Raw genomic sequence first — 23,616 nt, 5'->3', positions numbered from 1 at the left:
CTATAGTACTTCTAAGATGTATTAGGGTTGTAATGACTGTTTAATTGGTAGCGATCAGGGAACGAGATCCCTTGAAATAACTATTTTTCCCCAATGGTAATTTGGTCCCGAAAAAGCTTTTTTCTAAAATGTGCAACAGCGGGTGGACACCCCCCTCCACTCATTACCGTCACAGCTGCTATTTATTATGACTATTGCTCTCTTTATCTTAAATGTATTGCCTACTCGTTGTTATTATTGTTATTCTTCCTTCCTGATAATTGCACTCAAAGCTTGCTAAATAAGCATTTCATTGCCCAATTTCCATCCTGTCTGCGCATATGACCAATAAACTAAGAATGAACCCGCCTTCATTCTCCACACATGACATGGTTCTGTGTGTCACAGGCAGCCTTGCTAGCCAGCATTGAGCTACCCCAGTGTACACATGGAGTGGTCATACATACTATGTACCTATGGACCAAGTCTGTCAAAATTAACAATAAATATATAGATAAATAAATTAATGTATGAATACATAAATGAATGAATACACACAGTATAAGGAAATACATTTCTATATTTATTTATTCTTTTACGCATTCATTCTTTCTTTTCCACATTCATTCTTTCTTTTCCACATTCAACAAAGAATGAATGTGGAAAACAATGAATGAATAAATAAATATAGAAATGTATTTCATTATTACTGTGTGTATTCATTCATTTATTTGTTCATACATTCATTTATGTATCTATATATTTATTGTGTTTTTATTATTTATTTAAATATCTGTCAATCATTTTGACAGACTTGGTCCTTCATATGTACCTGTTGCTGAGGAGCAAATAGTGGACCGTTCACCCCCATCTGAGAGTGTAGTAGTATTGTGAGTGTGATGTCGCTCCTGCCCTGTGGGGGGCGCTGTTGAGTCTACTTGGCCTCTCTCAGAAGTCTGTCTAAACTAAACTGCACTCTTGCCACGTCGTAATAACGTAATCTCCAGAGTTCAGAGCTGCACAGAGAGGAGGTCTGGTCTGCGGCGCAACAGTCCTGGAGTCAATCGGGAACCACAAGAGTAAACGTTTCTCTTTATAAGAAACAGACAATTACCCTGAGGAAAAACCCCAAACATTTACACACGTGGTGGATATTGTCGAATTAAGTGGGTGAGTCAAAGAATTGAGAAGTAAGCTAACACTAGTTATATGGTCGTTTTGGGGGGTTGTAGCCTACATACAGCGCATTGACATGAGCTCGAGCTCTTGGTTTAGGGATTATCAAAACAAGAAGTCCCCCCCAAAAATGCCTCCCTTCCTTTTTAGGATTGCTAGAAAATTCTAAGTGTGTTTAGCTATTCCAGATACATACAAATGCATGCAGATACGAGCTATCCAGCCTCACGTTGCTAGCATGATGTTTACATGTTCGTGTCAGACGAGACTAGCAGCAGCTCGAGCTCCCACATGCTTCCTTATTAATTAATTTATTTTTTATTTTATTTAACCAGGCAAACATGTAAGAACACATTCTTATTTACAAATACATTCTTATTTTTCCAATTCTTATTTACAAATGCAATGGCGTTATTTATGGGCCGTTTTGACTGACGTGTCTGTCGCGCGCTGCTGCTTTGGCACGACTGGTGTTTAATGTTGTACTTGTATTGTTGCTCCGCGAATGTGTCAATACATAGTAGTTAGTCTGAGGCGATAGTAGCGATTAGCTACTTTACCGGTTAGCGATTTTTTTTTGTCTGTGTTTTTTCCCAGCCTGTCGTGGTCAGAACTGATGAGTAAGCAGAACCTGACCGACTGCATGAGGGCTGGCAGTGTGGTAGCACTGTTATACTGTTATTAATGAATTATTGTTAATTACTGTTGTTAATTATTACTGTTATAACTGTTATACTGTTATACTGTTATATTGATGTTATAACATCAGTTATAACCCTTTTTTTTCTTTTCTTTTTTTAACCCAAATCAGAATTGATTTATTGATTAGGGGTTATTACAAACCTCGTGTCCCCGTTCGGTAACGTGTCCCTTAGTTTTCGTTGACCTACCTGTTACGTGTGTGTGTGTGTGTGTGTGTGTGTGTGTGTGTGTGTGTGTGTGTGTGTGTGTGTGTGTGTGTGTGTGTGTGTGTGTGTGTGTGTGTGTGTGTGACGCAGGGTTTAGTTCATTCATATCTTGATCATAAATATAATCATTCTATTTATATGTATGGTCGTGGTATTGGCATGCCAGTTCACGATTTTTAGGCTAATTCAAGTGGCCTTACCTGTTTCGGCATCCTCAGTTTACCTCAGTTCTGAAAGTATCCACGTACTCTCCAGAAAGTCATCAGAAAGTGTAGCCTATTGATAACAGGTGCTGGAAAAATACATTATAAAAGATTACAGACTTACAGGGGAAAGTGGGAAACCACTGGAAACCTATTACCTAGCGCACATATAAAACATTAATCTATGTGTTACGGTACATGTGGGAATACGGTACATGTGGGAAAACTAGGGTTAGGGTTAGGTGCTACGTCGACTTGGTACATGCTGGCATGTCTAACCCTAACCCTAACCCTAACCTTAACCCTAACCCTAACCCTAGCATCCTAGCACCTAACCCTAACCCTTATCCTAATCCTAATCCTAACCCTAACTTTCCCACATGTACCGTAACATATATATGCATTGGGTCCAATATGGGACCAAAACAGGATCTTGTGCTGGGCGTGTACCACAGTACTAGAGGATTACAGTGGCTCATCTGTGAGGATTTACACAATGTGGAGAGCAGGGATCTCATGAAATGAGCTATCGGCTTACATGTAGTCATGCTGGTTTGAGGGTGAAACTCACTGGGAACTCAATGCCAGTGTTACTGTATTTCTGACGACATCGATATTCAACCTGTAGCTTATGTATACCATGACACTCGATGAGTGTCTTGTCAGAGCAAGATTACACGTAACTGAAACTATAAAACTGTCAATAATTTTCACATTGTTCTCCTCCTGCCAAATTCTAAGTAACATGACTTTGAAACTAGCAAGGGGTTGTGTGGTTGAATGCGAGACATTTATTCAGTTTGGGAACGTACCCCAAAACTAGTGTGTAGATTGTTCAGTTAGCCAGCCAGATGAACCAGTCACATATTCCATGACATGAAACAGGTGCTTACCTGTGCTCATCTGTGCAACAATAGTGCATTTAAATGCATCTAAACGTTACTTTAAAGTTTAAACCAAAGAAGCTTAACTAATGGTTTCTCCCCATGGTCCCAAGATCAAGTCAGGCAAAACAATGCTTTTTGGGGGGCTGTTACTCTCTGAGATGTAAACAACATCCTGAGGCTTTGTGTCATGCCCTGGTGTCAAACACGACAGTGGAAAAGCGCCAACAGTTTGAGGCAGGGCACTTTATTGTCCTGGCTAGAGGGTCACTAGACTATAAAGACTTTTGTTGGCTTGCCTTTGGACGCCCACAATAACCTCACTTCCTTTGCTCATGGGGAGGGGCTTTTTTCAGTGCTAAGGCTAAATATAGCCTCTGCTTCATTAACAGAACAGGGCAGAACTGTTTTGAATTCTTTAGGAGTGATCTGGAGTGATTATGAAGAAGTGTGTTCCCCTGTACTACTCTACAATCTTCTGTAGAATCTGTTTTCTATTTATTTTATTTATTTTACTTTTGTCTCTCTCTGTCTCTCTCTCTCTCTCCCTCTCTCTCTCCCCCCCTCTCTCTCTCTCCCTCCCCCCCTCTCTCTCTCCCTCTCTCTCTCTCTCTCTCTCTCTATCTCCCCCTCTCTCTCTATCTCCCCCCCTCTCTCTCTATCTCCCCCCCTCTCTCTCTCTCTCCCCCTCCCCCTCTCTCTCTCTCCCTCCCCCCCCTCTCTCTCTCCCTCTCTCTCTCTCTCTATCTCCCCCTCTCTCTCTATCTCCCCCCCTCCCCCCCTCTCTCTCTATCTCCCCCCCTCTCTCTCTCTCCCCCTCCCCCTCTCTCTCTCTCCCCCCCCCCCCCCCCCCTCTCTCTCTCTCTCTCTCTCTGAGATACTTTTTTCATTCTTGAAGCAGCACTGGGCTCATTGCTGAGCATTGGGTAGCTTCAGCATATGAAAAGGTCTGGGGAAAAAAGCCGCAAGTAGGGGGAGGTCCATTTATTTTTTGCCTAACTGAAGTTCAGCCGCTTAGTTATTGCACTTGTTACCACTCCTCTAATACTAGTGCAGACTGGCAGTGAAGGAGCATGGATTGAGCACCTACAGAGCACCGCTATTCTGTCATGAACTGGCCTGATAATGAAGCATTGTTCTTTTTTTATTTGATGATGTGTGTTTGATCGATTGATAGGACGAAACTTAAGTTGTGAATGAATCGCGAGCGTCGATGCTTTTCTATGATACGACTGACTGATGCATCAGGGTCTTGAAGGGTTGTCCCATTCACAGGGGAAGATGTATACAGAGGAGCTTGTTAAACCTTCAAGGCAATCCTTGATTATGGTGATATCATCTCTTCATTACTCCCTTTGCAACACAATTTAGGCTGTTGATTGAGGACTTCTTTAGTGAAGGATGTGATCGTTTCTCTTGATATAGGCCTAACATGGTTTTATATGATGCATTGATTTCTGTATTCTACTGTTGCATTTTTGTATGTGTTGCTTTGTAATTATTAGCATATATAGCTATTGTGGACTAGTGTTGTCACGATACCAATATTTTACCCTGCGATACTATACCAGCCCAAGTATCACGATACTGAGTAGTATCGCGATACCGCGGCACTTTTGTAACACTTTTTATTTTTATGAACATGCAATGTATTTATACAAGTTACAATAACTTAATGAGTGGTGCATGAATAACATGCATTTAATGCATTACACTGTAACTCTACAGGTAAGTAAAAGTACTGAAACCGATATTTTTGTGAATAACATGTTTATTAATAAGTAGTTTGAAACATCAAACAGACCAACTGGCCTTTTGCAAGAGTATAGCAAAGTAGGTGTGTGTGTGTGTGTGTGTGTGTGTGTGTGTGTGTGTGTGTGTGTGTGTGTGTGTCTGTCTGTCTGTCTTTCTGTGTCTGTATGTCTGTCCGTCTGTGGGGTCTTTTTCACGAACTTGAAAAGTAAAAGCAAACACTGGCATATCAAAAAAAATAGAGGGCTACTTCCAAACTGTAGCTCAAGACTTAACTCAACTTAAGAAAACTCAGTGGTTTTAATTTTCTAGTTAATGCCCACTGAGCTCGCAGGAACCATAGGAACAACGTTTGAGGTTGCTAACCTGTTAGCCGACAAAGCTAACGCGATGGGTAGTCGCGAAAAAGGCTGCGTTCGTCAATTCGCTCTGGAAATCTGACCCGCACTCGCGGAACGCCTCTCGTCCAATCAAACGAATCGGTCGCTCTGTGACGTTGCACCCAGTGTGCGCTCCGGCGCTCTCGGAGCGAATTGACGAACGCAGCCGAAAGTGTTATGAGTTGCCCCGCTGGTACCGTGTTCAACACGGTAGTATAGTATTCCACGGTAGTACCGTTGTATAAAGCTTATGGTATAGTAGGCACCGTGACATTTTGGCACCGCGGTATATCGTTGGTACCGGTATATCGTGCAACACTATTGTGGACAGGGTGCACCTGCAAAAGAGGCCTTGTTCCCACAGTGTGTTTCCTAAATAAAGGTTAAATAAAACATAAAATAAAAAGCACATTTACACACAGTCTCATTGTATCTACCGTATTTTCCGCACTATAAGGCGCACTTAAAAGCCTTTAATTTTCAAAAAAACCGACAGTGCGCCTTATAACCCGGAGCGCCTTATATATGGATCAATTGGTTAATTTGTTGATCCATACTGGTTGTACACGGCGCTCAAGGCGCTCTGTCAAAATGTTTCAGTACGACTGGTAAACTACAAAGCCGCACCGCTTGCAGCATTACGGTAATCAGTAAACACCGGTATACTGTGCTTACTCACCGTCCCACACCACAAGACCCCAAGTAAAGAAGACTAAACAGAGTTTCCGAGGGAACAAAGTGAGATTCTTGGTGCTTTCAACTTGAAGTTTTAAAGTACCCACTCGATATAATAAACAACAGTTTAACGATCACTAAACACTTATCATTTGTGTATTGGATTCATTATTCTCGTTTGCCGAAGGCTACCGGTAAGGGAGGGTTGACTTGTAAACATAGTTTCGTATTAGCTCGTGTTCAAAAGCAAGAACTGTGTGTTCATCTAGTTATGTGTAGTTATGTGTTTTTAGCATGTCGATGTTCTCCCAGTATGTTGTCATGTTATTAAAATACAGTTTAGACCTTCGTAGCGATGTGTTTTGTTAGCTGTTAGCCGCTAGCAGCGTTTGTTGTGGTTTGGTCAGAGTCACTTTTCTCCCATTCAGTGTTTGAGGTGAACCAACATTCAAATACGCCTGTCGTGTTCAATCTTTCTCTGATTTGAATGTATGACACATCATTTGAAAGCTTACAATCTGTAGTTTAAGCATGTGTAAAAACGGAAAAAGTACGTTGCACATTTCACCAGGAGCTGTCACATATTGGTTGTTGGTTATAATTGTATAGCCTATTGGTTGTTTTCTGGTGTTGTTTTGCTCTGTTTGTAGTCTACTTGATGTATTTTTTATCAGCTGTTAAATCACCACAGCGGTTAATCCACTAATAGAGATAATAGCAGATTGAAAATGCTTGTAGCTAACTACTCTATATCTCGTGGTTGCAGCTATTGCGAATTGCTATTCACGCGAGTCAGCTGTGAATCACCGCAGGTCCTTGACGCTTGTTGCAAAAATGGATGACGAACGGCTGATACTTGAGGTGGAAAAATATATATTTTTGACAGTGGAGCAGGTAGAACGTTGACGGTGACAACGCTCAGGTGGAGCTTGGACAACGGGAAGTTGACACAACACCGATGGAGAGGTGACGCAACGCAGTAGGTGGAGCTTGGGCGTAACGCAACCCCAGTCAAACGTTTGACTGCAGTATCTATTCTATGCGCCTTATAATCCGGTGCGCCTTATAATCCGGTGCGCCCTGTATATGAAAACAGTTCTAAAATAGGCCATTCATTGAAGGTGCGCCTTATAATCCGGTGCGCCTTATAGTGCGGAAAATACGGTATCTATTCATCTAAAGTCTAAACCATATTTTATATCAATTTACCAGAATAAGACTTATTAAAGCAATTTAAGCTCACACAAGTTTCTTCAGGAACCTTTCTAGTTTGTACATTATTAACAGAGAATACTGCTGCGCTGCCCTGTGTTCTACCACAGGTGTCATTGCTTCAGAGAATCTCAGATAGAAACACTGCTGGAGATTAAAGATAGGAGAGGATCAGAGTCTTAGTCCATAAGATTCCGGTTCACATCTCAATACAACGCATGACTGCTGTTTATTCATTATTACTAGGGCTGCAACTAACGATTATTTTGGTAGTCGACTAATCTGTCGATTATTTTTTCGATTAGTCGCGATTAGTCGTGTGGCTTTTCGCTGCGCGTAAATGGCGACGCAGAAGCATAAATCCGGCTTAACTAGCTATCTAACCTAACGTTACGCCAAGCTACAGCTGCTCACAGAGCTAGTTGATTGGCTAGCTAGCATTGCTGGCTAGACTACAGACAGCTCACGTTAGTAGGCTACGCTTGGCGCTGTTTATCTTACAGACAGCTCGCTGGTGGACTCAACATAATTGAAATAGCATTCACTTATCAAGCATCATTCATGATCATCCACCATGACTACCTGGTATTTTAATAGCGACCACCCCTCACTTCATTTCATCTCGCGTTCTCCTGGCTTCAACATGGAAAACCCCTGCTACGTAACGTTACATACAAGCGCCTCTGTCTGTCACACGCGTGCCACAGGGCAAATAAATTAATAGCACAAACGCTCATAGCATGTACAGCCCTGTCCATGAGATGTTGTTTTCCAACATGTAACAGTAAAGCTAACATAAACATTACTACCCTAACAATATAACGTTAGCCAGTTGGCTAACAACGTTAGCTAAAACTTACCCAGCTGATTCTTGCATGGCTCCCGAAAAAAAAAAAAGTTTTATTTTCTATTTTTTATTAATACGATTAGTCGACACAAAAATTCCACGTCGACGAGTTTTTATGATCGACGTCGTCGATTATGTCGACTAATCGTTGCAGCCCTAATTATTACAACTGACTGCACTGACAGTTCAAACCCGTTCAAATGGATTGTTTATAATTGTCATAAAAAATGTTACTCTTTTCTGATTTAACTAAAATATTTGTAATTTTAGGGGCGCTTAGGTGGCGTAGCGGGTTAAGCGTTGACCATGTAACCGCAGGGTCCCCGGTTTGATTCCGGCCGGGGACATATCCTGCATGTCATCCCTCCTCTCTCTCTCACCCATCCTTCCTGTCTAAATCTCTACTGTATCTGTCAATAAAATAAAATAAAAAATATGAGTGGGACTGCCCCACTCAGAAAAAAATAACTTGTTACTCTTTTCTGATTTAACTAAAATATTTGTAAAATGTTTTCTGGTCACAGGTGTTGACTCGTGCTGTGGTCTTGGCGAGTGAGTGGACCACCCGAGGGGATTGAAAGTGCAGAAGTGAACCTGTGAGGAACCAGAGGGTCAGAGGGTTCCTGGGCTGAGCTGTGAGGAACCAGTCAGAGGGTCTGGGGGGCTGAGCTGTGTGTCTGCTGTGTGCCGGCCAGGGCCCAGGGGGGGAGCCACGCCACCATGAGGCAGCTGAAGGGCAAAGCAAAGAAGGAGACGTCTAAGGACAAGAAGGAGCGCAAGCAGGCCATGCAGGAGGCGCGGCAGCAGGTGGGCACCGTGGTGCTGCCCACCCTGGCCGTGGTGGTGCTGCTCATCGTGGTGTTCGTCTACGTGGCCACAAGGCCCGGGGCCATCGAGTAGAATATGCCCCCAGGGTTATATATACACTCAACCTAAGGACTGGATCCTCACAAACTTAAGACTCACTGCACCCCCAACTCCCCTACACCTCCTCTCATCCCTATGGCCATCCTCTGGTCTCTCATCCCTACCTTTCTCCCTCTCTGTGCATGCTTGGTCCAGAGGAATCAGCTCACATAGCTCAGCCATGTCTTAAACGATGCTTCCCCTCCCAAGTGCAGTGAGTTGCCACGAGAGAAAAAATTTGAGCTGCAAAACAATCAGATTGAATGAAGAAGAAGTAGGTTCTACCAGTGGCTTTAATAGGTGCCTTTTGATGGATGAAGATGTTTGTGTCAAAGGCAGAACTTTACCATCCATTACAGTAGCCTATATCCCCCTCGTTTTTTCCAAATGCCAGTTGGATTCATATTGGCTCTGGTGCTGTCTTAAGAGTTTCGATTTCAATGTTTACCAAAGGACTACAATTGCACATGCTTTGCCAAGTTTAACAGCCAGGGATGTGTTTCATTAGTCGAAAGGTCGATGCATTTTAAAGTGTGACAAAAACAAATGAATCGACTGCATTGTTGAGCAATGTGTTTTAAGATTAAGGTCACATGACAGGAGCCTTATCACAAGCATTTACTAGTTTCAGTTCTTCAAGCTAATGTCTTTGGAATGTATCAAACTATGTCCGATAGAAGTATTCAAACATGCCAGCAATGTTGTCCTGTCTGTTCTGATAGTTGAATGCAGCTCAGGAGTTCATCCTGATTGATTGTATGTGATGTTTTATGAATGTGTTGGAAAGATGTTAGTCTAATGCATCACAGAACGCAATGACACCCATGTATTCCATGTACAATCCAAGCGCTAAACACTTTGTACCGTTAAGTTATTGACAACTCTGACTTTGATTGACATCTGTGCAGATGTGAAAATGTGCCTTAAAAAACATTTGACAATGTTCCTGTTTCAGTTATTAAAGAAGGCTAAACAACCACGTGTATTTATTTCCGGTTTTTGGTTTGATTCATGCTCCACAGTTCACAGGAACTGAAGAAAAACAAAATCTACATTATAAAAATATTGCAAACAAACACACTTTTAGACAAACATGTGTGACATGATTTCAATTGAATCAATCATAATCTCATATATGGCATTAATCTCATTATAATCTCATTAATCTCATTTAATTTCATATAATGATTAAAGCACTTTGAGCTGCAACGTTTGCAGGAAAAGTGCTATACAAATAAAGTTATTATTATTATAACCAAGGGATACAGTGCCCCTCCAGGCATCTAGGTGGCACTATGGAGCTCTATGGTTCTGCTTGTGTCCCAGTTGAGCTGCTGGATGTGGGAGTAGAAGCAGTTCTCGAGCTCCCTCAGCCTCCTCTCCTCCTCCTGGAGAAAGAGCTCCCCCGGTGTGGACTCTGAACACTGCAGACAAGGGGTTTGGTTTGGTTAGACTGGAAACGGGGGTGAGAATTGGTGACGTTAGAATTCTAAGGTTCTATCTCCATTTTTGTCAAAATTGAGTTTTTTGTACATAATCTGATCCATTAGGTGTTTATTAATGCCTGTGTGGTGTTATTTTTAAAATGTTGACATTTTTTAGTTAGTAATTCATAAAATACAAAGGTTCCATCTCACAAAACATAATGGAATGTAAAAACGTTGACGCTCAATATCTCTGAACGACCCTAAACAGAGATAGAACCTTATCATTCTAATCTCACGAATTGCTAAATTAAGTAGACTGAGAAACTAACCTGTTAACCCCAACCATAGCTTTACCTAACTTTCCTTTCTTGAGCATAAACTTCACATCCACAGCCTATGTACTACTTGCAGCACAAATAACACACTTGACCTACACACTACCAATAAAGGAAATAAGAAACAGAAAGAGATTTTTTTTGTGTGTGTGTGTTTGAAATTCTGTTTAGGTTCTGAGTTAGGGTTTAAGGTTAGTGTTAATGCTTTCTCCAGGCATTGAGAAGATCTACACTGACCTGGATCTAATCTGTGTGCCTCATATTTTGCAACACCACTCGGACCGCAAGATTATAACTTCAGGATCGTCTCTATTGCTCACCTGTAGTTGCGCCATCTCCTGGTGGCTAAAGGCATGACATAAAGTCCAACTCCCATTCGCCTCAGCTGTTATCTCCTTTGCCCTGTCTCTGTTACCATGGAGACGTGGTGGTTTCTTCTCAGGGTGGTTTCTGGTCCCAGTTTGCTCCCAGCTGATTGGATACAGGAGCCCACAGCCAATCACATACCAGTCAGCGTGTGAGACCTCTCTCAAAAACACTTAATTCAAGTCTACAGCACATTCTGGTGGTTTACAGTTTCAACAGATCCTAGAGCTGGTAGCAGGGTATGTAGGGTATAGCAGCGAGGAGTGGTAGTGACCTAGGGTTTGAATGGGTATTTGAAATAATTTTAAATACTTTGCAGCTAGCATGCTACCACTAGGTCAAGGGGGCAATCCTCGGCTGCACCCAATGGGGATGCCACAAGTTGTAAAGTGTCTTGTCTGACTTGAAGAACTCCATAAACAATCAGCGACTGGAGACAGGAGAACCATCAGATGTCCAACCCGATTTGCCAAGGGGAAGGCCTTACCTTGGATGAGCAATGGTTCTGAGCACCTCCCAGGCATGCTCCCTCTTCGCTAGTTGCTCCCCCTCCTTTGTAAATTCTGTGGTACCATGTAGACGTCCTTCATGGCTAGGGGTCTTCTTTACGGGTACAAGAGACACAACGACAATCGACTGTGAATTGAGATTGTCTGTTACAGATAAGCAGAACGTAATGAGAAATAAGGAATATGCTTACATACGTACATGATGGACGGACGAAAAGTAGTAAAGTTAGACTCAGAAAGGGCTCGTGTAAAATAACCTCTCGATAGCCGTTTGAGAACATGACCCATTCCTCATCGTTAAAGAAAGAAACGCTTAATTGTTCTCCTCTCACAATCTACTTTACTGCTCGGCAGTAGTATCGCGTGCGTGTGTACGTGCGTGCGTGCATATTTAATTAGCAGAAGGGCATGATTTAAACCTCTTAGCGATTCTCCCCAAAGCACTTAGAAGCGGTATAGATCACTTTTATGCAAAGCGACCATATATATCTTCATGGTGAGAACATTGTAATAAATTTACACCGACCCCTATTATATTGCCTACAGTAGATTGTGCTTTTTTAATGACCGATTATCTCCATAAATGTCACAGCAGAGAAAAAGGCCTGTGAAATAGAGGAGGTTGAGCTCTGAGACACTCCACATCACTCTACCCCCCCTCACTGTGAAGCAAAAAATAACTAGCAGACCATTAACGCTAAAAACAAGATGTCAGTTTGAATAAATCCCGCTCTTCCCTAAGGTCTCCCCCCTCTTCCTGGTGTCTCATTAACAGTCGGAGGGGAAACATATGGTGTAAATTAGAGCGTGGCCCAACTCTGTATGTCAGCTTCTCTCAGTGTTTGTTGTTATCTCTGAGAAGAGATAATATCATAATGGCTTAGTATATCATGAGTTCAACTTGGCCCATATTAGGTGAGTGGTCGGTCTACCCCCCTATCTGTAGGTCTACCCCCTATCTGTCAATCTACAACCTGTCTGTAGCTCTACCCCCTATCTGTCAATCTACAACCTGTCTGTAGGTCTACCCCCTATCTGTCAATCTACAACCTGTCTGTAGGTCTACCCCCCTATCTGTCAATCTACAACCTGTCTGTAGGTCTACCCCCTATCTGTCAATCTACAACCTGTCTGTAGGTCTACCCCCTATCTGTCAATCTACAACCTGTCTGTAGGTCTACCCCCCTATCTGTCAATCTACAACCTGTCTGTAGGTCTACCCCCCTATCTGCCAATCTACAACCTGTCTGTAGGTCTACCCCCTATCTGTCAATCTACAACCTGTCTGTAGGTCTACCCCCTATCTGTCAATCTACAACCTGTCTGTAGGTCTACCCCCTATCTGTCAATCTACAACCTGTCTGTAGGTCTACCCCCTATCTGCCAATCTACAACCTGTCTGTAGGTCTACCCCCTATCTGCCAATCTACAACCTGTCTGTAGGTCTACCCCCTATCTGTCAATCTACAACCTGTCTGTAGGTCTACCCCCTATCTGTTAATCTACAACCTGTCTGTCGGTCTACCCCCTATCTGTCAATCTACAACCTGTCTGTAGGTCTACCCCCTATCTGTCAGTCTACAACCTGTCTGTAGGTCTACCCCCCTATCTGTCAATCTACAACCTGTCTGTAGATCCACCCCGTGTCTGTCAATCTCACCCCATTTATGGTTATGGGGGCTCTCTCTATATCTGTAGGAACACGCCCCACTGCCACTTGCGGTTATATTTTTCATCTTGTTTTCGACTATTTAAAATGAATCCCTCTGTATCCTGGCGTCTTGACGGTAAGTGTTCAATTGAATCTGAACTCCTGTTGCGTCATCATGGGGACAGTACCGTGGCGATGGCATTATCCTTGAATTTCCCAGCATGCTCCAGGCACTGCAGTTCCTCCTTCACAAGAGACTCCTGCAGTGGCGGGGCAGCAGAGTGATAGGCCTCCAGTCTGACAGAAGGAGAGAGAGAGAGAGAGAGAGAGAGAGAGAGAGAGAGAGAGAGAGAGAGAGAGAGAGAGAGAGAGAGAGAGAGGGAGGGAGGGGCAGACCGATAAGACATGTGCCTTTCCTCTCGGTCCATTCTACGTTTTCCATTCTCTTCATTTCCCTTTTCTCGTTTACCAGAGTAAAGAAATGTCAGTATAGAGTGAAAGAGGACATGTTCTAGAAAGTTTGGAAACTTTATTTTGGTCGATTATTCCTCCCCTTTAATAATAAAGGGGATTTTGGCCCCCAAAAATTGGGCCGCTACCCACACGTTTAGCTGTGTTACTCATTCCACGAATGCATGATCCTTACAAGTTGTAAAGGTGACTAATCAGGCTTTCCAACGATATAAAATACAATACCAGTTGGTATTATTAAAAGGGAGGAAGAATCGACTGAAATAACGTTTCCAAACTTTTTTATATATATATTTTTGCCATTAGTTTGGGTTGAGCAGTGTATTCACAGGGGGTTGCATCGATAGTAATACCTCCAGCCCACCTCAGAGCGTTCTCTTGTGCGAGTAGCTGCTCCTGCAACCTGGACACCCCGCTCTGCCCTCTCCTCTCCCCCATCCTCTGTCTGGCGTGGATGAGGTCCTCAGTGGTCCACAGGTCTGACGTGAGATTGTCAAGCTCCTCCACAGATTTCTGAAGCCAAATGTAACAGCCATGAAACTTGGCCGAGATAGGCTTGCATTTGTTGATGAATAGAACCCATCTCAGTATAAATGACATTGTTACTGTATCTGCCAATCAAGGCAGAGATATGATCACTGACAATATGTATAACCTCTAAAGGATATTATGCAGATGTCCTCATATTGCCATACAGGGCACTGAACGTTTCTACCACGCTATAGTGCTGCTTTGTGGAGCTCATAACTGCTGGAGAAATGAAAACCGCCTGGGAAAATGATTTGGACATCTGCACTTTTGGTAGGAATATCAAGTGTTTGGAATCAAAAAACCGAATTCATCAGGTTAAATCTATCCCACTTTTGCTAATGAAGCTAGAATTCACACAATTTTGAGCAGAAAAATAAATCCACTTGTAAAGCTAAAATAGCTTAAGCCAACTGAAGTTAATCATACAACATTGTTTCAGCCCATGATGATAGGATTGCAATATAATACCTGCTGTTCTGTGCAGTTCATCTCTATCTCCAGTAGGAGGCGCTGTATTTCCTCCTGTGACCTCCTCCGTTTAGATTCAGTTTCTTCTCTCAGCTGCTGACCTTTGACCTCGTTGTTATACGCCTCTTCCAGCGCTTGGTCCAATTGGGTCTGCAGCGATGTGACCTCACTCTCCTGCCACTGTGTCTCTGTTCGGTCCACCACTACCGGTACCTCTTGGGGCGGCAGGTGGCCCCCACTTGCCTGAGTGAGAGTCACATTCAACTCATGGTTAACTACCAGTCTGTGTTAAAATACTGTACATGATTCCACTCATCCCTCTACACTTAAATATGATTGACAGATGTATTGAAATAACAAAGAAACCTGTGTACCCAGCAGTGGCGGACTCAGGGTGTTTGAAGGGCAGGGGGGACGAATAGAAAAAAAGGGCACCTACTGCACAACATGGGACCCCATCAGTGCACATGGTCAAGTTTAGACCATTGGAAGGGCAGCCAATAGGGCACATCCTCTAATTTTGCCACTCAAAAGGGCACTTTAGTGAGACGTTTTTCAACTGTGGGGGCACATGGTCAAGTTTAGACCATTGGAGGGGCACCAATAGGGCACTTCCTCTCATTTTCTCCACTCAAAAGGGCATTTTTGCCACTCAAAAGGGCACTTAAGAGAGACGTTTTTCAACCGTGGGCGCCCCCCCTGCCCCCCCCTGAGTCCGCCAGTGGTACCCAGTGACTGTAGAGCGACATGGGGAACTGTTGTCTGTTGTATACAGATACTGTACATAATAATTATCCACTGAGGCTCACAGGTGTTTAAACATAAACTAAAATTAAATGGTACACCTGATGCTTGAGTTAATAAAGACGGCTTCTGAAAATAGCCTAAGAACCTTGACACAAAAAAGCTGCTGACGTTCTCTATCCTGCTGATATGTCTTTCTATGGAAAATGTAACAGTTTGGGGCAGTTTCTCAGACACAAATGTAACAGTATGGGGCAGTTTCTCAGACAAAAATTCCTGGGATAAATAAGACGTTCAAATGAATCACTCCAGTCTCTCCAGTCTCCATTAAAGATGAGTTTTGGAGTCTGGTAGTGAACTTAATCTATGTCAGGTAAACGGTAACTCTGACTACATCATGTACTAGGTGACTTCAGAACACATCACTGTGCAACCAAGACCTGCATACAACGAATAATAGGATACCTGGAAAACCTGGACTTTGAAGGCCAGGGACTTCTGATGGACCTCTAAAGCAGCTATGTCCTTCTGCTGGTCCAGTCTCTGGTTCTCCCACTGCTCACACTTTGTGTTCAGCTCCTGAAGGAGAGCCCAAAACATTCACTACTGTGCCATCAGCTACTCGTGACGTTAGAATATAAGGTTCTATCTCCATTTTTGGTATAAAATTTAGTTTTTTACATAATCTGATCCATTAGGTGTTTATTAATGCCTGTGTGGTGTTGTTTTTTAGTTAGTAATTAATAAAATACAAAGGTTCCATCTCACAAAACATAATGGAATGTAAAAACCTTGACGCTAAATATCTCTGAACTACCCTAAACGGAGATAGAACCTTATCATTCTAAGCTCACGACTGTGCCATCAGGTACTGCAACTGTAATTCTTCAATAGCCTTTGTTCCACATTTTAGCAGAACCAATTATGACATAACTTACTAATCCCCAACTGTAATCAGTACTTGAAGGAATCTGTCACAAGTTTATGGTGATCCTATGATGATACATGAGGAACAATCTTTAACCAGATAGTAAACAATATATTATTGTATTACCATTTTATTTGCGCACGCACGCACGCACACACACACACGCACGCACGCACGCACGCACGCACGCACGCACACACGCACGCACGCACACACACACACACACACACACACACAAACACACACATACACACACACACACACACAATTACATGAGTGGTTCAGACTTTTGACAGGCAATTACCACAATGTCATCCTTCACTTACTGACCGAGTAGAGTAGCAACCTGTCTGAAGGAAGTAGTGTACCAAAAAAATGTGAATTGATGCATAATGCTTTCCATCATACCTGATGATAAATCTGTCAAGTTGTGTAGCTCTGAAAGGAACTGATGATGCGCTGAGGACGATTATAGCTCCACTTAGCTATCTAGTATGTTAGGAACAGTCCCAGTCATTTTTAAAATATGAATCCTATCCTTTCAGATCTGTCTAGTCTGGGTCTACAAGGTGATTTTGGACCAGGCGTTACTACATTCCACGAAGCAGTCATGATGAGACATAATCCTAATCAACGGTCTTACCTCTAACTTCTTACTCAAGACGCTGTGCTCGGAGAAGGTGTGTGATTGGTCCATTGTGTTGTGTCTATAACAGTGATCCTGCCGTCTCCCGTAGCTCTCTTTAAGCTTATCAAACTGAACAGGGAGGATGAGGCTTAACCACAGGACAAAGGATATATGCATATATATACAACAAACAAAAACATTACAAGCATTGGTATTGGTTTAAGGTTCAAGAGGATCTCGCTCTCACTGACCTCTGACCTGAGGTGCTCCAGGCGTTTGTTGTAGTTGTGTAGGTGCAGCTTCTTCCTCTGGGCATGCAGTGTTCTCTCCATCTGGCCCTGTGGATCCCACAGATGTGGTAGTGGTGCTGCTGATGTGTCACCCACATAGGCTACCATTAGCTTAGTTACGCCCCAAGTACCTCACAAAGTTGTTTAAACTCTGATCAATCAATCTATCTCTTAAGAGCAGGGAATACAGCTACTCCCTGACTAGTCTCTCATGGCAATATGTACTTTTTAATGAGGAAGAACAGTGTCATACTACACACACTTATGCCTCTACTTAGTTTGTCTTAGATTTATTCATTATCCTATCTTAAGAAAACTAATGTAACACTCTTATCTGGGGATTTACAGGCAAATCAAATAAAGAACTACAAATCCCTGATGACAGGGAGATGACTTATATGTGTACCTCTTCATAACCAAATAAAGAACGACTTATCACTTTATTGCATAAGCAATTATCACTTAATTGCTTATGTTTTTCAGATGTTTAAAACAAATCATGTTGAACTTCAAATCATGTTTTGAAAAAAGTAGCCAAATGCGGCTCTCATTAAAAACGTAATGTCTTGAGCACAAATGATAGGTAGACTAACAGAAACCTGGTGCTACGTGCATGCATAATGCATTTTCCCCATGTAATTGTTTACATTTCTGGTGAGGCTGCATGCAGAAATTACGCATCACTGAATGTTTCACGCTGTAATAATATGTAACATTTATAAACGTCATCCATAGGCCTATCTAAAATGTATTTATGTGATCTGAGCAAAAAGGCAACTATCAAAACACTAGTCAAGACTTACCGGTAAGATGCACCATGCATGAAGGGTGGAGGAAGGAATACAAACATCAGTTGGTGTTATGACCGTTAGGTTTGGCGCTACAAGCGCACTGTTTGGCGCCAACTAGAGTGGTTGCGCGTCAAATCATGCTAGAGACAGACAGTGATATACTTAAACAAAAGAGAACTTGTGAGCTTAGAATGATAAGGTTCTATCTCCGTTTAGAATGATAAGGTTCTATCTCCGTTTAGAATGAGAAGGTTCTATCTCCGTTTAGAATGATAAGGTTCTGTCTCCGTTTAGAATGATATCTCCGTTTAGAATGATAAGGTTCTATCTCCGTTTAGAATGATATCTCCGTTTAGAATGAATCTCCGTTCTAAGGTTCTATCTCCGTTTAGAATGATAAGGTTCTATCTCCGTTTAGGGTAGTTCAGAGATATTGAGCGTCAACGTTTTTACATTCCATTATGTTTTGTGAGATGGAACCTTTGTATTTTATGAATTACTAACTCAAAAATGTCAACATTTTAAAAATAACACCACACAGGCATTAATAAACACCTAATGGATCAGATTATGTAAAAAAACTCAATGTTGACAAAAATGGAGATAGAACCTTAGAATTCTAACATCACGAACTCTTGAAACACTATAAACAACACAATGACCTTTCAGGCAACACAACTCCAGTTGCCATCATACTGTCAAATAAATACGGTCATAAATAAACATTCATTCTGGAAACGACAACAGCGAAACAAGTATCTGCTTCACCTGGTTCAGATCAACATAACGTCACCTGGTTCAGATCAGTAAGTAAATACACCTACACACACTCTCAAACCCCACAGAGATGGGAGAAGGCCCCAGATTAATGGTTTTCAGGCTCAGCGTGTCTCCATCGTCGCTCCTAAATAAATGCAGTGGTCCAGCTTCCATTCACATCGTCAGGAAGAGACTCCGTTGCACTTTGACCTACAATGGTGATGGTGGACATTATGCAACATCCATTCCACACATGATCGCACTACTAAACGAATGAAACATTAGACATAAACCACACTGATCATAAAGATAGAAATCGTTTTTATTTGGGCAGAAAAGTTTTTGACAGTACAAAAAAAGATTCAAAACGCAGAGGCATTCTACAATCCTTCAAATCATTCAAAGTAAAAACAGTCGTTTGAATGTGTGAGGTTACAGTTATAACCCCATGAGGAACTCACTATTGATAGAACCTACATGGGTACCACTAGGGTGCTACCTAGTAGTGTACCACCATGCAGTTACTTTATACAGTTGAGTCGACCAACTAATATGCTGCAACACCGCTTCCTCCAGTTCTTGATTCATGTCTCCTGGGCTATCACAAAGATATATTTCTCTACCGGGATTATGTCAGTAACATAGTTAGTAACATAACATAACCGAGTCTCTTACCTCACTCTCATTCATATCACCTCAATAAGCAGAGATGCACAGAGGAGCAATCATGTGGATATACAAAGACAAAAAAAAAGGTTCCTCAATTTGAAGATTTATGATTTATTAATGATTTTATGTTATATAACACAGGTGAATGAATGGACTTTATTGTCATTGTCATTTATTGTCATTGCAGGTTCATTTTCTATCACAGATATCCAGTGTTCTTTAGCTCCAGAATAGTCAGAGAGACATCTTGGATCTACATAGTTGTGTCCCTCTGAGCTGACACCTTGGTGATCCTGTCACATGGAGCAAAGACCCAGAATACTATCACATGGAGCAAAGACCCAGAATACTAACACAGAAACACATTCATAACCTGTGATCACCACAGAAACACATTCATAACCTGTGATCACCACAGAAACACATTCATAACCTGTGATCAGCACAGAAGGAACAATCTAAACATACATTATTTCTGGAACAGAGCACGTTATATTGAATATGTGATGATGATACAACTCTAAAGACTAAATCACAGAGAAAGATGTTTCTACAGAATAATAGGTTATGCTAAAGCACCACTCTAACAGAGACCTCTACTCCAGCTGACACAGCTCAGCACTGCTGTTATAGGAATCCAACCTAAACCCAGGATAGAGGGGCTGAGAGAATGTGGTCTGGACTCTGTGGAGGAGGGTCATTGTGTCAGAGGAGACGTTGTAGAAGGACAGACTACCTGCCCTGTGATCCAGGTACACTCCTACTCTGGAGGACAGAGGGCCTGATACTGCAGTGTCAACATTATTGTGATAGAAACTATAACCAACACTATAACACTCTAACCTCCAGGACTTATTATTGCATCCAAATCTATTGTTACCACCTGACCTGCTGATGTCTTTATATGAGACTGCTGCACTAACAGCAAAACCACTCCTCTCAACCTCCCAGTAACAGCGTCCAGACAGACCCTCTCTACACAGCACCTGAAACTGGTCAGTGAATCTCTCTGGATGACCAGGATATGACTGGTCTTGTCTCATAAGTGTCACCTTCCTGTTCCCCTCAGACAGAGACAGTTGTCTGTTTGCTGTGTTTGGGTCCAGTGTGAGCTGACAGGAATCTGGGAGAAGAGCAGAGCAGAAACCAAATCAGAGAAATAATGGAAGTCAGATATCTAACCTGTCTTTGATGAGTCTCTCCCTCTCCTAGAGCTCTCTAGTTCTATCTCATGGTTTGTAGAAAGCATCAATGGAGACTGTTTGCTACTTCTGGATAAAGATACTCACATCGTAAGAACTGGGCTCTGGTCTTGGGCTCTGGTGGCAGTAATACATCCACTGCATCAACTACAGACACACAAACACATTCAGAGAGAGAGAAAGAGAACATTCACATCATATCATATTACACATACAGTACATGTACAGCAGTGGAGGCTGGAGGAGGTAGAAATCGGAGGACAGGCTCATTGTAATGCATGGAATGAGGAATGGTGTCAAACGCTTACCATTCCTCATTACAATCCATGCATTACAATGAGCCTGTCCTCCGATTTCTACCTCCACCAGCCTCCACTGCTGTACTGTATACAAAGAGATGATTAGGACTGTGTTCTAAAGTTGCCGATATAAAGGGACTAGACAGAGTTTTTAGCCCACCTATAGTTGAGATCTTAGGCCACTCCCCCTTAAGGATGTCCTCTAGTTTCTCTCTCAGCTTAGACACGGCCTTAGTCACATCTCCAAAGTACTGAAGAGGACCCACAATGATGCTGGGTACGTCTGAAGATACACTGGGACTGGAGAGAGAGACATAACTCTGGAGAGAGAGAGAGAGAGAGAGAGAGAGAGAGAGAGAGAGAGAGAGAAAGAGAGAGAGAGAGAGAGAGAGAGAGTGAGAGAGAGAGAGAGAGAGAGAGAGAGAGAGAGAGAGAGAGAGAATAAATGAATAATTGAACAGGAAGCTCCTTTCAGTGTTCCAGGTGGAGGGTCAGCGTAGTTACCTGGTTACCATAGTTACCTGGAGGAAATGGATGTGGTCCTCTGTGTGTGAAAGCTGCCCCAGCTCAGCGTCTCTCCTCCTCAGCTCAGCGATCTCCTGCTTCAGTCGCTCCAGGAGTCCTTCAGCCTGACTCACTGCTGCCTCCTGCTGGGCTCTGATCATCTGCGTCACCTCAGAGAGCCTTCTCTCAATGGAGCGGATCAGCTCAGTAAAGATCCTCTCACTGTCCTTCACTGCTGCCTGTGCAGAGCGCTGTTAGAGACACACACACACACACACACACACACACACACACACACACACACACACCACACACCACACACACACACACACACACCCCACACACCACACACACACACACACACACACACACACACACACACACACACACATACACACACACACACACACACACACCACACAGTGGGATTGCTTAAATCATCATAAATCAAATAAAGAATACAAGTTAAATAAAAAATAATAATAAGTGGAGAGTGGCTGACTGGAGGAGAGCAGTAATGGTGTCTCTCCTCTGGTCAATACTCACTGTGAGAGACTCCACTGCCTGTTGGATCTCCTTCAGTTCCTTCTCTCTCTCCTGGACTCTCTGCTGGACCTTCTGCTGACCCATCCCCAGCTGCCTCTGTGGACAAATAGTGATAGAAATGCCAGATTATATTAAATATACAGTATATATATACTGACATTCAGCATTGGTGCTCATCACCAATAATATGCCTAAAAGAATTGCAGATGAAAAAACCTAACAATAATTGTACTTTTGTGATTAATACTCATTTAAATATATCATGGAATGTGTAACTCATATGGAATACATGTACTGTACATTAAGGCAATGTTTTACTTCTTTTTTCTTTCTTTTTTGCAGAATTTAGAGATCACAGTAAAATGATCTGATCATAAAATCCTGGTCAAATGATCATTTCAATCATTAACTCACTTCAGTGACATGGACTTTCAGCTCCACGCCAGCCCAATAAAGGATGAATTTGTTTGAAAAAACACATGGATTTTCTATCTTAGTGTATGTGTTCACAACTGTATATGAATATAACTTTTCTACAGCCATTGGGAGCTTCTAAAATCACAATCTCTCCTCTCTTTCATTTCTAACATGAAGTTTCTCTCCTTTCTGTCAATCATTCATCATTCATCAGCTGCCAGTGGGAAGACACAGTCAGTTCTACCTTTATCAAACGAGTAGCTCTGGTTCTTACCTGTTTCTCAGTCCTTTCTGCTGCAGCTGACACTGTATCATGGCCTTTGTGTTCATCCATGGTACACAGGTAACAGATACACTGCTGATCAGTGCGACAGAAAATCTTCATCACTTCATCATGACGAGAGCAGATCTTCTCCTGCAGCTGTGTGGAGGCTTCGACCAGCTTGTGCTTCTTAAAGGCAGGAGATTCATAGTGAGGCTGGAGGTGAGTCTCACAGTAAGAGGCCATGCACACCAGACAGGACTTGAGAGCTTTCTGCTTTCTCCCAGTGCAGAAATCACACTCCACATCTCCAGGTCCAGCATCACAGTGAGCAGGAGGAGCAGGAGGAGCAGCTTGGAGTCCTGTCTTCTTCAGTTTCTCCACTAATTCAGCCAGTAGAGTGTTTTTCCTCAGAACAGGCCTTGGAGTAAAGCTTTCCAGACACATGGGGCAGCTGTAGACCCCCTTCTGATCATCCTGGTCCCAGCAGCCCTTAATACAGCCCATACAGTAGCTGTGTCCACAGGGAATAGCCACCGGGTCCTTCAGTAGATCCAGACAGATCGGACAACTGAAGGAGTCCATGCCCTCTGCCATTTTTGCTGCAAACACTACCAGACAGGACAGAGTATCAGTGATATGTTTCGTTTCTCTAGAAGTGTTTAGTGCTCTGTGGGCGGGGACACTTCCTGGTTCTGTAGAGGGAGTGGTGTTGGACAGAGACCAAGAACAGTGTTGACGTATTGAAATACTCATTCAACTTCCTTCTGCAGCCACCAGGGTTCCCCTAGTGATCCTCAAAGGATACAACTATTATGGACTTCCTCAAAGATTGTGTTAATGTGAGATGGAGTTCAATTACCAGCTGTAGCCACTAGATGGCACAGTTATACAGCT

At 42.6% G+C, this 23,616-nt stretch overlaps 2 protein-coding genes across 2 annotated transcripts; one reads left to right on the top strand and one right to left on the bottom strand.

The window, feature by feature from the left end:
* Positions 1-1,010: 1,010 nt before the first annotated feature.
* LOC308174114 (single-pass membrane and coiled-coil domain-containing protein 4) lies at positions 1,011-9,845 on the top strand. The gene is made up of 2 exons (XM_080549179.1): positions 1,011-1,149; positions 8,541-9,845. Exon 2 carries the CDS (start codon positions 8,737-8,739, stop codon positions 8,914-8,916), a length of 180 nt encoding a protein of 59 aa, XP_080405305.1. The 5' UTR covers positions 1,011-1,149; positions 8,541-8,736; the 3' UTR covers positions 8,917-9,845.
* Positions 9,846-20,085: 10,240 nt separating this feature from the next.
* On the bottom strand, positions 20,086-23,316 carry LOC308173989 (tripartite motif-containing protein 16-like; the record flags this gene model as incomplete). Its single annotated transcript, XM_080549042.1, has 6 exons — positions 20,086-20,612; positions 20,779-20,838; positions 21,151-21,310; positions 21,512-21,733; positions 22,041-22,136; positions 22,732-23,316. The coding sequence occupies 6 exons, from the start codon at positions 23,314-23,316 to the stop codon at positions 20,086-20,088; spliced, it is 1,650 nt and encodes a 549-aa protein (XP_080405168.1).
* Positions 23,317-23,616: the final 300 nt, after the last annotated feature.

The sequence above is a fragment of the Nansenia antarctica genome (genome assembly GCF_963989245.1).
Source record: "Nansenia antarctica genome assembly, chromosome: 19".
NCBI classification, from domain to species: Eukaryota; Metazoa; Chordata; class Actinopteri; order Argentiniformes; family Microstomatidae; genus Nansenia; species Nansenia antarctica.
This window is presented reverse-complemented; position numbering and strand designations above follow the sequence as displayed.